Raw genomic sequence first — 12,971 nt, 5'->3', positions numbered from 1 at the left:
GTGTATAATCATTTGAAGCATACAAAAAATCATGCGTCTGTTTCAGAGATAAAATATTGTAAGTGGAAATGTTGCGCCACATCTCTCTGTTTGTTGTTGTTCATCTTCTCCTAATCTTTTCGTCTCTTCATCTGTTAAAGGAAGCTAGCAGGTCTTAGTACTAGAGCGATATGCGCATTTCAGTGAGTAGATCAAAGATAGAGCAGTAATTACTGCTAAAGTATTTGTGTGTTTATGCAGGTTAAGTAAACAAACACAGTAAACTAAATCTATCAGTGCATTCCTAATTATAACTGTACAGTAGGGCTGTAGTCAAGAGACGGACTAGTCGAGTCCATGTCAAGACCAAGTCCAAAAAGGTTTGAGTCCGAGTCGAGACCGAGTCCAGGACAGGAAAAAAAAAAGTCTTATGCTTGACATTATCAAGACAATCATTTTGGGTTATTATTTGTTGATCTAAAAGCAAAAACAGTGTCACAACACCCAGAATTTTTAAGTATAGACATTCTCCTTGATATAATATAATCTTCTAATCTAAAGAAAACAGAATGATGACGTATGGTGATATAATAGCAGTGTTTCACTGTGGATCTGAAAGACGCGTACTTTCACATCCAGATAGCCCCCCCATCACAGGCCATTCTTGAGATTCGCCTTCGAGGGGCGGGCTTATCAATACCAGAGTTGGGTATAACGCGTTAAAAAGTACACTTTACGTGATAAAGCAGTAATCTAACTCATTACATTTAAAATTTATGTGATTTGATTACAGTTACTGATTTCAATAAAATTAAGTTACTTGCGTTACAAATGTATTGTTAAGAAAAAAATATTTTGTCAAATGCATTTCTAATCACAGCGTCAGTTAATGAGCATGCGCTTTAATGCATTACCGGAGAACGCGCTTCATGAGGCACACACACGTGCAAGGTCTCCACGGTTTGGATCACAGTCTCTTCTGTCTCGCATGCGCGCTCGCTCGAGATTCCGGGAGATTTTAACTAATTTGCGGCATCAGGATTCAGGAAGCCGCTCTCAATATGCGGGAGACTCCTGGAACTTCTGGGAGACTTGGGATGTCTGCAATATTAAACTACGGAAAGAACTGGGTTTCACTTTGTAGTGTATTCTTATAGTTTTAATAGGTTTTCAAAGTAACTTGAAAGTAATTAGTAATCTGATTACTTTTTACATGCAGTAATCAGTAGTGTAATCAAATTACAATTTTATAGTAGTAATTTGCAGTGGATTACTTTTTTTGAGTAACTTACCCAACACTGATCAATACACAGTCCTGGCGTTCGGTCTGTCCCTAGCACCCGTATGTTTACGAAGTGCATGGACGCGGCGCTTTCTCCCCTGAGACTCCGGGAATTATGAATGATCTCGGCGCAATCGCGGCTCACACCAGAGCAAATAAACGGCTTTTATGTGTGCTTACTGGGAACATAATTGTTCGGTTATTTCAAGAATTTCCCCACCGAACAGGGCGTCAGGAGAGAACACGTTTTCATAACTCATTGTGGTTTTGTTTACTTGGATTTATTTCTTTTCCACATATAGTTGATCAGTCCACAAACAAATAGGTTATAAACCTATAGACATAAAAAGACAATGTAAATGACAAGATTAATAACCACTTACATAACATACTATAAATTCTGATAAATAATAAAGACACCTGGACTCGGTCGAGACCAAAAGCCATATTTGGCAAGACCAGTGGCCGAGGCCAAGACAAGTCCGAGTCCGAATACCAGCGAGTCCGAGACTATAGAAAAACGGTCCGGACTCGAGTATTACAGCACTACTGTACAGTGTCATGATGCAACTTTTAACTGAGTCCTACTAGCCACTTTCTGATTGGACACTGTAATAATGGTTACATTTAGAGGAATCTTGGTGGTAATAGCACTTACATTTACACTGAAAGGCTTCACTAAATCATAGAGAATGTATTATCTTATGAAAAACAGCTAGATGTTTCATAATTTTATTTTTAAAAGGTAGTGGCCAGCATTTTTAGTTTTTTTTTTGAGGCACTGCCTGAATTTCCAGTGGAGTGATCCTATTAATAGCGCGTTTACGTACAGGCCTTCCGAAAATAGTACCGTCCGAACAGGGAACGCTTTGTTTGTAAAGTAACGGAAAAGTCCAATCTCTCTCTCTCGCTCTCGCTCTCTCTCTCTCTCTCTCTCTCTCTCTCTCTCTCGCTCTCGCTCTCTCTCTCTCTCTCTTGGTCTTGTTTTTCTCACGTCCACCTCATGCGGTGAACAGGTAAGCTCTTTCTGCGTGTCCCGTTGGAGGAAGTGGGGTTAATTTATGGGAAACACGGAGACTGACGTGCTCCTGAAATAACTCTTTTTACGGGAACACAAGAAGAGTGTGTTCTGAGCTGTTAGTGGTCTCACACTTACAGATGCATGTGTTTTACTAGCTCAGCTCTCTCACAGCAAACAGACCGACTTACAATAGCTTGTCTTTTTTCGTTCTTCATAACACACGTCTGTTTGTGTTCATATTTGGGTCATTCCTGTAATGAACCTTTTGAACTCTGTAGCTTTTATAAAACGCGTTGTAATTTCAGGAAGTGACAGTAAAGATGTTTATCATGTTACAAAAGATTTGTATTTCAAATAAATGCTAAAAGAAAAAATTCTTTTTTATTCATCAAAGAATCCTGAAAATTGTTTTTATTAACTCTGTGTTTTCATCATTGATAATAAGAAACGTTTCTTGAGCAGCAAATCATCATATTATAATGATTTCTGAAGGAGTAATGATGCTATTGTAATTCAATTTCACAGTATTAAGGTTTTTACTGTATTTTTGATCTAATAAATGCAGCCTTGGTGAACATTAGCATTAAAAATATAACTGACCCCAAACTTTTTGAAACTTTAGAGTAATCATATCAAATAAAATAACATTTATATTGTCAAACTGTCTGGTGTAATTTTATCTAACATGATGAATGTTTTAGAGACGCAAATCAGCAAACAAAACAATATGGCATAATTCATCAGATCTATCGACAGTACTTACTGATGTTTGTGATGTTGTTTTCCCTCTAAAATGATGTCACTTCCTACTAGAGGATGATGTCATTAAGGAACTGGCTTTTGTTAAAACAGTATTTCCAAGAAAACTTTGAAAGTTAAAACGTGAAAGTTAAAAAGAAGAAACAAATGAAGAAATATGTAGAATACTTCAATGGTTTCTATAGAAGTTTCACCTGTGATTTTTAATTTTTTTTAATTCGCTATATTAAGACCTAAGATGGTGACGAGAAAATGTACTGCTAAGTTGGAATGTCTCTTTCATGCACAGTAAACCTTCATAACGTCGTCATTAGTTAATCAGAAACATGCGTCACGCTGCAGATGGGAAACAAAATGTGCACTTTTCAGGAGGTAAAAAGTCATGGAAAAATAGAAACACTGGCCACATACAAGCCGCTCTCTTAAAATAGCACCTGTGTTGTGCCCCGATCTCTTCAGTAAAAGACACAGCTGAGTATTTGCAGTGGGTTGAAGCGTTGGCGGTTATTACGGTCAGATGTTTCCATCAAATCCATAAATTTGCTTGTGCTTTCTCTCTTTCATAAACAGATCCATTTGCTGCATCAGACCTATTCAGTAGCGACTCCTTTGGAGGGAAAGGTGGTTTTGCTGATTTTTCTCAAATGTCAAAGGTATGTTCGAGAATGGGCATGGCATACTGCATGTTTTATAGTATGGATTATGAGCAGTATTTAAACTTTAAATTCGTGCAATACTGCATTCGATTAGTGTATCCCACAATGCAATGCATACCATTTTTAACATCCATTATTAAGACATTTTTACACAAGTGCCTTAAATATGCAAAATAAACTTTCCTTTCCGGTATACATGCAATGCACTGAGTTCACATGACAATCTAAGCATACAACAGTTTGAAGTGTTCACGGACCCTTTTCACAGACTTGTGATGATACATATCCATAGTTATTAATATAAATTAGATTTTATATATATTATTATAATTATTATAATTATATATTTTTTTCATTTTTAAAGTGCTCCTATGCTATTTTAAAGGCTCCTTTTTTAGTTTTGGAGTCTCCTACAACAACTTTACATGCATCCAATGTCAGAAACACTTAAATTTTCTCATAATTTACATTGCAGCATTAGCTCTTTACTCACAGTGTCTGAATAGATTCGATAAAAGATTCGGTCTCTCTAAACCCCGCCTTTCTACAAGCCTACTCTGCTCTGATTGGTCAGATGGCCCAGTCTGTTGTGATTGGTCTACTCTGCTCTGATTGGTCAGATGGCCCATTCTGTTGTGATTGGTCTACTCTGCTCTGATTGGTCAGATGCTCCAGTCTGTTGTGATTGGTTTACTCTGCTCTGATTGGACAGATGGCCCAGTCTGTTGTGATTGGTCGACCTCTTGCAGCGTGTGTCAGAAACCAAACACCTATAACCATATCTGATTTTCAGTTGTTCCACAGCATTTAATACACAGTAACTATTGCGTCGCTTTTACCGCATCAATCTCATCTCGGCATGTCGACAATACGAACGAAACTCTTTCATGCCTCAACTACAAGTAAAGTGTTTCAGGGCAGGTTGGATCAAAACAAATATACGTAGCTTTGATCAGGAAGTAAAACTGGAATTACTGACGACTCGTTTCAGGCAGTTCAGAATCCCTTCTTTCTTTCGGGAGTCAAAAACTCAGTTGATCTGCACTTTGATCTTTGAAACTCTGCAGAACTTTTATATTCACAAACAGTTTTATTACAGTCACTATACAGCTATATACACACCAAATGTAAAGTAAAAGCCTAAAAAGCACAATAGGGTCACTTATGTACAGTATAACACTAAACCTTGTGGTATTAAATAAATAAAAAAATTAGCTAACGCTGCTGTGTGAGTGTTTCTATTACAACGGCCGAGGAAGTGACGGCAAATTTGACCTCTTTCTCTCTTCTGACCAATGTAATCAATCTCAATATTTTTTCCTGTTTTGTAACATTATATACAATATACACTATTGTGTGTTTTTTTTTCTTTTTTTCTATTGGGGCAAATTAAAATTTAATTTTTTTGTAGTTTCCGTTCACCACCATAGAAGCTTACCTAACTATTATGATTACCATTTCGAGAAACCTGGAAATGTGAAAAGGGTCCAATGCTGCTTACTGTTTACATACTAGAAAATATAGGCAGTTTATACTTTGCAATAAGCATTTCATTTGTGTGTGATTATCAACTCTGTTGTGATTTGTGTTCGTTCCCAGAGTTCGACATCAGAGCCGATGAGCCGAAAGCCGACGTACCCGCTTCCTCCTCCGAAAAAACCCGGACCACAAAGACCAGCACCTCCTCCTTATGGTGAGAAAACTCCTGACGACATGAATGTGTGTTCGTGATTTAGTGATTTAATTACCTAGTTCATCTGATAAGCATGAGATAGTGTGTGAGTGTGAGTTTTAATTATATACAAAATGCATTATGACGTTTATCTTGTTGGTTTTATAATGCGGTAAAAAAGAATGAGATTTTAATCTGGTATTGTAATTTTATTATAATATTAAGGGCTTGTTGTGTGCAGCACGTTAACTAACTGAATGTGATAACTGTAATGTCTAGAGGAAAATCTTTATATTTAATGTTTTTGATGTTATGATGTATGCTTGATTTATTATTATTTCTAGACTAGAAATGTCAGAAAGTTTTAATACTGTAGCCAGCTATAACCAGACCTAAACTAAATGCTAAACATCAGGAGCATTCCAGGTTAAATCCAATGTAAAATGAATACACAAAAAATAACTTTAATGTTTTAAAACACAAATATGTTTGTAAAATGCTTCTATTAATTCTTCCAAAAAAAATGAGTTCATTTAAATGTAAGTGTTGTTTTGCTATTATTTATATACTATTATAGTATTTATTCATATTTTTAATTAGCTTTTATTTCTATATTTTCAGTTTTCATTTTAATTTCATTTTAGTTAAAGTTTTAGCATTTTTGTCATGCGATTGTCATTTTTAATAGTTTTTTTTATTTTTATATTATCTTTAATTTATTTTTATTTCAGTATTCTAGTCATTTTAGTACTTCAGCTTAAACGCTTAAAAGTTGTTGTTTTTTATTTAACTTTATTTCAATTACCAAAAACTATTTTTTAATAGTTTTAGTTAACAGTAACAACCCTGGTAAACATTATGAATAGTTGCGTCACAAACTTTTCTGCTAATCTTGCCACATACTAATTGAGTTTAATAGTCCTGACAGAAGTTACTGAATATAACTTTGTGCAAAACTGATTATAGATTTTATCTCACTGGTCCAACTACTAGTTAAAGCTGCAGTCGGCAAGTCTGGCAGATTGAGTGGACATAGGCAAAATTTTGAATGTTTACAACTCTCATGCCCCTCCCCCACTATCAACCAATACCCTCCCACCGAGTTCGTGTTCGTCAGTGCGTGTGCACCAGATTTTCTGTGAACGCGCCCGTCTCATCAGCATCCATCATAAGTCAGTAAGCATGCAAACTGACATGATTTTAGTATGATCTAGCTGCTTCAGATGGTAGATTGTTACGAAATGGATTACCCACCAATTAAGGGCCCGTCCACACGAAGACGCGTTTCGCTGTATACGTATAAATTTTTTATCGTATTGGCGTTTCGTCCACACGGATCCGGCGTTTTGGGAGAGTGAAACCGCTATTTTTTGTAACCGGGTCCCAAAGTGGATAAATCTGAAAACGACACCCTTGCGGTTTCGTGTGTACAGCCAATCCGTATATTTTGTGAAATGATGATGTCATCACATCACGTGTCGGCGCATGCTCAAAGTCTTCTTCTCCGTGTATAGTGTATCTCTGTGGCACAATTACAGCGCCCCATACTGGTCTGACATATATACTACACCGTTTTCAGTCGGTTTCAGTGGTTTCGTGTGGACGCAGATATTTCTTGAGACGACGCCGTGTTTACGGAGGTTTTTTTTTGAACGAGGAAAAAAAAAAATCGGATAGGGAACGCACCGGCTTCGTGTGGACGTGGCCTAAACGTAAATAAACACTTTCGTCTGTCTGAAACGTTATTATTGCTGTATTCTGCTGTGTTCTTACTCTCGTAAGAAAGATAGAGTAGCAATGATTCTTCCAAAAAGCCGAACTTTATCCCTTCATCTGGACATGTTTATCCACTTAGCGTTACGTTCACTCGGATTTCAGTGCAAACAAAGCTAACTAACCTCCCCAACAAGTGCTAACGTTAGCTATCCATACCTACACATTTGGGCAAACATACTTAAATTACTAACATAACACTAAGAAATAAAGTAACTGGTTGATAAAGCACAATTACCTGTCGAGAAGAAATGTTGTAAGCTCTGCATCCAGCTTGAACCCAATTAAATCACGTAATCTCCACCTATCAAATGCCGATCCGATGTTGATCCTGGTTTTATTACGGGCACGGTCGCTTTCTTTCTTTACTTCTTTCTTTTCAGCAGGTGTTCTCTTTTCCTGTGTTGTTTTTGACCTCCAAGCTCTTGAGGTTAACTGAGGAATCTTTTCCGCCATCACTCTTCCTTACTGCGCGAACTTCAGGCATGTGCGTGTGATTGTAACGTGCGCGAGGGGTGGCGTGTGCACGACCTGTGATTGACAGTCAGATCTCACACCCCCCTGATCCGGGAGTGTTGGATTTTTGCAAAACAAATAACACGCTCCAGGTGGAGTTAGAAGATCGGGTTTTTTTCTAAAACCACTTTATATATGTTGTTCTGTCGGATTATAGTGTCGATTTCACTGAATATGATCAAAAAAATGTTGCCGACGGCAGCTTTAACTAATACAATGTCCATTAGCAATACTTTCAGATTCTAGTTTAATGCCCCATTATAGACTTGCTTCCATTGTAAGTGCATGCTTGAACACAATTTTTGCTTGTTTTACAAACTGAATGATATAATTATATTCTGTGTGAAAGCTCTATTTATATTGAACCTGGAGTTTTCTTATAAGTAATAATTTAAGTTTTAATTGTAAACATCTTCAGACCAGTACCGCATTTCACAACCCACATTATATTTCATAACACAACACAAACTCAATAATATGACAGATCATGCACTGTGAGTCTGATAATGGAAAGACAAACACTTCCCCATTTTGTCGATATCGAAACGCATCGGTGCGTTGTGAGCTCATCATAGGACAGCTGTGACAGGAAAGATAAGAGTCGTCTTGGCATGAGATAATTAGCAACTGCAGCGTCATGAGGGTTTATTTATCTACATGAAGGAATATTTCACCCAAAAATTAAGGTTTACTCACCCTTATGTTGGATTCAAACCTGTATGACTTTCTTTCCTCTGTGGAAAACAAAAGATGTTTGGCAGAATGTTCACGCTGCTCTTTTGCACACAATGAAAGCATATACACCACCGTTCAAAAGTTTGGGGTCATTAAGATTTTTTGTCTTTTATTCTGCAAGGACACATTGAATTCATAAGTGATAGTAAAGGCATTAATAATGTTACAGAAGATTCTGTTTCAAATAAATGCTGTTCTTTTGAACTTTCCATTCATCAAAGAATCCTGAAAAAATATCATGGTTTCCAGTCTTTCCACAAAAATATGAAGCAGCATATGAACTGTTTCAGCATTGAAGTTAATCATAAATGTTTCTTGAGCAGCAAATCTGCATATTATGATGATTTCTGAAGGATCATGTGACACTGAAGACTGAAGTAATGATGCTGAAAATTCAGCTTTGATCACAGAAATAAATTTCATTCTACTATATATTCACATAGAAAACAGCCACTTTAAATTGTAATAATATTTAACTATTTTTATTGTATTTTTGATCAAATACATGTAGCCTTTGTGAGCAGAAAATACTTCCTTAAAAAACATAATACATACAGGAATAATTTACATTTTACCAATATATTCACATAGAAAATCCTTTTTTTAAAGTGTAATAATGTGGATGAGTGTGTGTGTGTGTGTGTGTGTGTGTGTGTGTGTGTGTGTGTGTGTGTGTGTGTGTGTGTGTGTGTGTGTGTGTGTGTGTGTGTGTGTGTGTGTGTGTGTGTGTGTGTGTGTGTGTGTGAGTGAGTATGTGTGTGTGAGTGAGTGAGAATACAATACAGGGTGTATGTGAAGCGTCTACTGCAGTAGTGTAGTTTTTTTTTTTGAAATTACATTTTACCAATATATTCACATAGAAAATCCTTTTTTTAAAGTGTAATAATGTGGATGAGTGAGTGTGAGTGCGTGTGTGTGTGTGAGTGAGTTTATGTGTGTGAGTGAGTGAGTGAGTGTGTGTGAGTGTGTGAGTGTGTGTGTGAGTGAGTTTATGTGTGTGAGTGAGTGTGAGTGTGTGTGTGAGTGAGTGAGTGTGTGAGTGAGTGTGAGTGTGTGTGTGAGTGAGTGAGAATACAATACAGGGTGTATGTGAAGCGTCTACTGCAGTAGTGTAGTGGTGCTGGTAGTTAGTGCATGTCGCGCTGCGCTCTCTGCTTGTTACTCTCTGCTTACAGCTGTTGCCGCTGGCTGGCCTTCTTGATAGAGGATGAAAAGAGGAGCTGAGTGCGTAAGCCTCCTCCTGCCAGTACAGAGCCTCTCCACATGCGGTCCGAGGCTAGATCTCGGAGCCTGTTGCGCAGGCTCTAGCGGTGCATGGACGCCCCGGCGCCTGTCAACCACTGTCCCAGCTATGGGCAAATAACCCCAATGCATTGAGACAAGGCTAAGGAAGCACACCCTGACAGAAAAGCAATGCGCTGGATGTGCGCAATTGGAGGGTCTTGGACCTGGACCTTACAGACGGCGATGGGGCGTCTGGCAACGGGAGCAGGTACGAATAGACTGGGAACTCCTAGTCAGAATCCTGCACGGCTGTGGCACAGGGTATTTGGTCGCTATCAACTGGGACTGAGTGGTGCTGTTTCGGCAGACCCCTGTTCGACCCCTTTTTAGGGACCGCACTGCTCACCCCAATTGGGGAAGGGCCTAAAAATTGCCACTCAACCATTTACCTGGATAGGTTACCGCGCTAATCGGGTTATTCCACTACTGCGGTCGAAATAAGGAAAATAAGAAACAATACAATATAAAACTGGGAACATGGAATGTAAGGACTCTCCAGGACTCGCATGGCATCTCTGACAGACCTCACAGGAGAACAGCCCTGATCTCTGGTGAGCTGAGCCGCTACAACATCAACATTGAAACCAGGCTTCTGGATGAAGGCTCTCTAACAGAGGAAGGGACGGGCTATACCTTCTTCTGGAAAGGTTTCCCCCCCAAGTGGAAACCATCTTTATGGAGTAGGAGTGGCCATCAAGAACACCCTTCTACCAAGTCTCACAGAAACACCTGTTGGCATTAGTGAAAGGCTAATGACCCGCTGTATCCCCCTGGCAAAAAAGCGTTATGCCACACTTCTCAGTGCCTATGCATCTGAAAATGAGACCAAGGAATGCTTTTACCAAGCCCTGGATGAAAAGCATTTTGCCGGATCCCTAAGACTGATAAGATCCTCTTGCTTAGGGATTTCAACGCTAGGGTGGGACAGAACTACAGGATCTGGAGTGGAGTATTAGGTGGGCATGGCATTGGCAGGGTGAATGCAAATGGTATGAAGTTACTTACTTTGAGCATAACCTTACCATAACCAACACCATCTTCCAGCAGAAGGCAAAATATAAGACCTCGTGGATGCACCTCTCACTCTAAACATTGGCACATGATTGATTTCATCATTGTGAGGTGTAGTGACATCAAGGATGTTCTCATCACTCGTGCCATGAGAGGTGCAGATTGCTGGACCGACCATTGTATGATTGTGGCCAAGCTCAATATAGCTCCTTTCACACAGAGATTCCGGAAAATGCACCGATAAAGTGACCTGGGATTTGACCCGGGTTCGTTTGACTTTGGTTCATTCACACTGCCAGTGATTTTCCGGAATCAGTGAGTGCGTTCACACACAACCCGTAAAAATCCTGTAAAGACATGTGACATCGATGTGACATGTAATGTCTCAGCAGCGTCTATAGTTTGCTTATGAGCTGCGATTTCTCTCTCGAGAAACCATGGTGCATTTTTGGATTGCATTTTTTTTTGTTGCAATTTTTTCAGCATTGTGCATTTTTTTTCTCTGATTTGATCATAAACTAGCGCATTACATACCGTTTCACGCTGGCAAACGATCCCGGCTTCAGCGCCATCATTACAACACGGCATTGATTACGGCTTTTGTTCACACAGCGCGCGTTCCGGGACTGAACACGGCAATGTTACTAGGTCCCCAACCCGGCATCAATCCCGTGTCGTGTTTGCGTTCACACAGAAGGTGTTCTGGCAATTTCCCGGGATCAACGCACTGTGCGAAAGGGGCTTATGAAAGTGCGGCTGCAAAAGCCCAACAAAAAGAGGCTAAATTGTAACCCCCTGGGAAACATGAAAGCAAAAAGTGAATTTCTACGTTTCTGAGAAACTTAGGGAGTCGGAAACTTGCCTAGCTCAGGAAACACCATGGAACAACAGTGTAACTATATTAGCTCTGTACTTTACGATGCAGGAGCTAAATCCATCGGCTATAAGAGCAGGAAGTACCAAGACTGGTTTGACGTTATCTCAGACACCATCCACAACCTGCGAAAAGCACACTGAGCAACTTTAGACAACCATGCAACTTCATCCAATAAGACTAGACGGCATTGGCAGGCAGTTCTGAGGAAAGTGCAAAAGGAAAATACCGGCCATACAGAATGAGTGGTGGACTGAAAAGGCACATCCAATCATATGCCGATAAAAAATGGCACGCATAATTTTTACAATGCTGTCAAAACCATCTATGGTCCAAAAAATCGCTGCTTCACTTCGCTGAAAACAGCTGATTGTCAAACACTTCTGAAGGACCAGAATAGTATCCTATTGAGGGTGGCTGACCATTTTGACACCCTGCTTAATCAAGACTCTTAGGCCCCATCCACACTACTGCGTTTTAGTTTAGAAACGGAGAATTAAAACGAATACGATGTCCGTACACCAGCGTTTTAGCTGCGTATTACAATTGATCTCCGTCCACATTAAAACGATCGAAAACGTGGATCACGTGAGCATTCACCTACACTGGGCGTGCGCGTGCCGGTGTAAACAGGAAACAGATTGACTTTTCCTCAGATTTCGCTGATGTTAATAAGTGCCGATCTGGACATTCGAAAGTTTTCGCACCATTCCTCAGGAACTACAACTTCATTGATAAAATTATCCCACCATGCGCTGGTTCTTCCCGGCTTAACCCAAAACCGATGCTCCATGTACGGTCTATACCGCCGCTGCACACGGGTATTGTCACAGATCGCTCGAATAATAGCTTGCGTCCGGCGCATGTAGTCTGTTATAGCATTGTAAAATGCAGAATTTACTTGCACTAGCGTAACTGGTAGTCCAGGCTGTTGTTGTATGTTTTCTTCCGTTGTATGACACCCAATCAGAGAGCCGAGCATGAGCCTCTGCGTCATCGTTTCTTAAGTCCTCCGTTTTAACCCGTCTTCACTAAAACGCCCTCCGGAGATTCAAAACGCAAAACAGGGTCGCAAGCGTTTTCATAACTTGGGGTGAAAATTACAACTGGAGTCACTGGACAACAGCACAGATAACAGTTTTTTTCAGGTAGTTTTTTCCTGCTTTATTGAGTATTTCCATTTTATGCAACTTTACACATTTACTACTATTATTAGTTACCAAATCCACTAGGCCTGAAGTATATTTTGTACGTTTTAATCCCCTGGATCATGCTACAAACATGATGATCTTATAGAACATGATGGACAGTGGCTGTGTTTTTTTGTTTACATAGTCTTGCTTTAACGTTCATTAATATAAGATAGTACTGAAAAAAACAACAACAGTTGACTGTAAAGATATTCTATT

At 39.3% G+C, this 12,971-nt stretch overlaps 1 protein-coding gene and 1 long non-coding RNA gene across 5 annotated transcripts in view; both read left to right on the top strand.

Moving 5' to 3' along the window:
* The window catches only part of LOC143731373 (uncharacterized), a 315,959-nt gene that overhangs the window by 126,849 nt on the left and 176,139 nt on the right, over positions 1-12,971 (top strand). The window lies entirely within an intron of this gene.
* Positions 1-12,971, top strand: part of eps15l1b (epidermal growth factor receptor pathway substrate 15-like 1b) — a 61,256-nt gene that overhangs the window by 31,352 nt on the left and 16,933 nt on the right. For all 4 annotated transcript variants that reach the window (XM_077222121.1, XM_077222120.1, XM_077222118.1 and 1 more), the window contains exons 21-22: positions 3,612-3,694; positions 5,297-5,390. In XM_077222121.1, coding sequence (XP_077078236.1) covers positions 3,612-3,694; positions 5,297-5,390 — 177 coding nt within the window. The remainder of the gene's footprint in view (positions 1-3,611; positions 3,695-5,296; positions 5,391-12,971) is intronic.

The sequence above is a fragment of the Siphateles boraxobius genome, unplaced genomic scaffold (genome assembly GCF_051911475.1).
Source record: "Siphateles boraxobius isolate OS27281-9 unplaced genomic scaffold, OSU_SipBor_1 86, whole genome shotgun sequence".
Lineage (NCBI taxonomy): Eukaryota > Metazoa > Chordata > Actinopteri > Cypriniformes > Leuciscidae > Siphateles > Siphateles boraxobius.
This window is presented reverse-complemented; position numbering and strand designations above follow the sequence as displayed.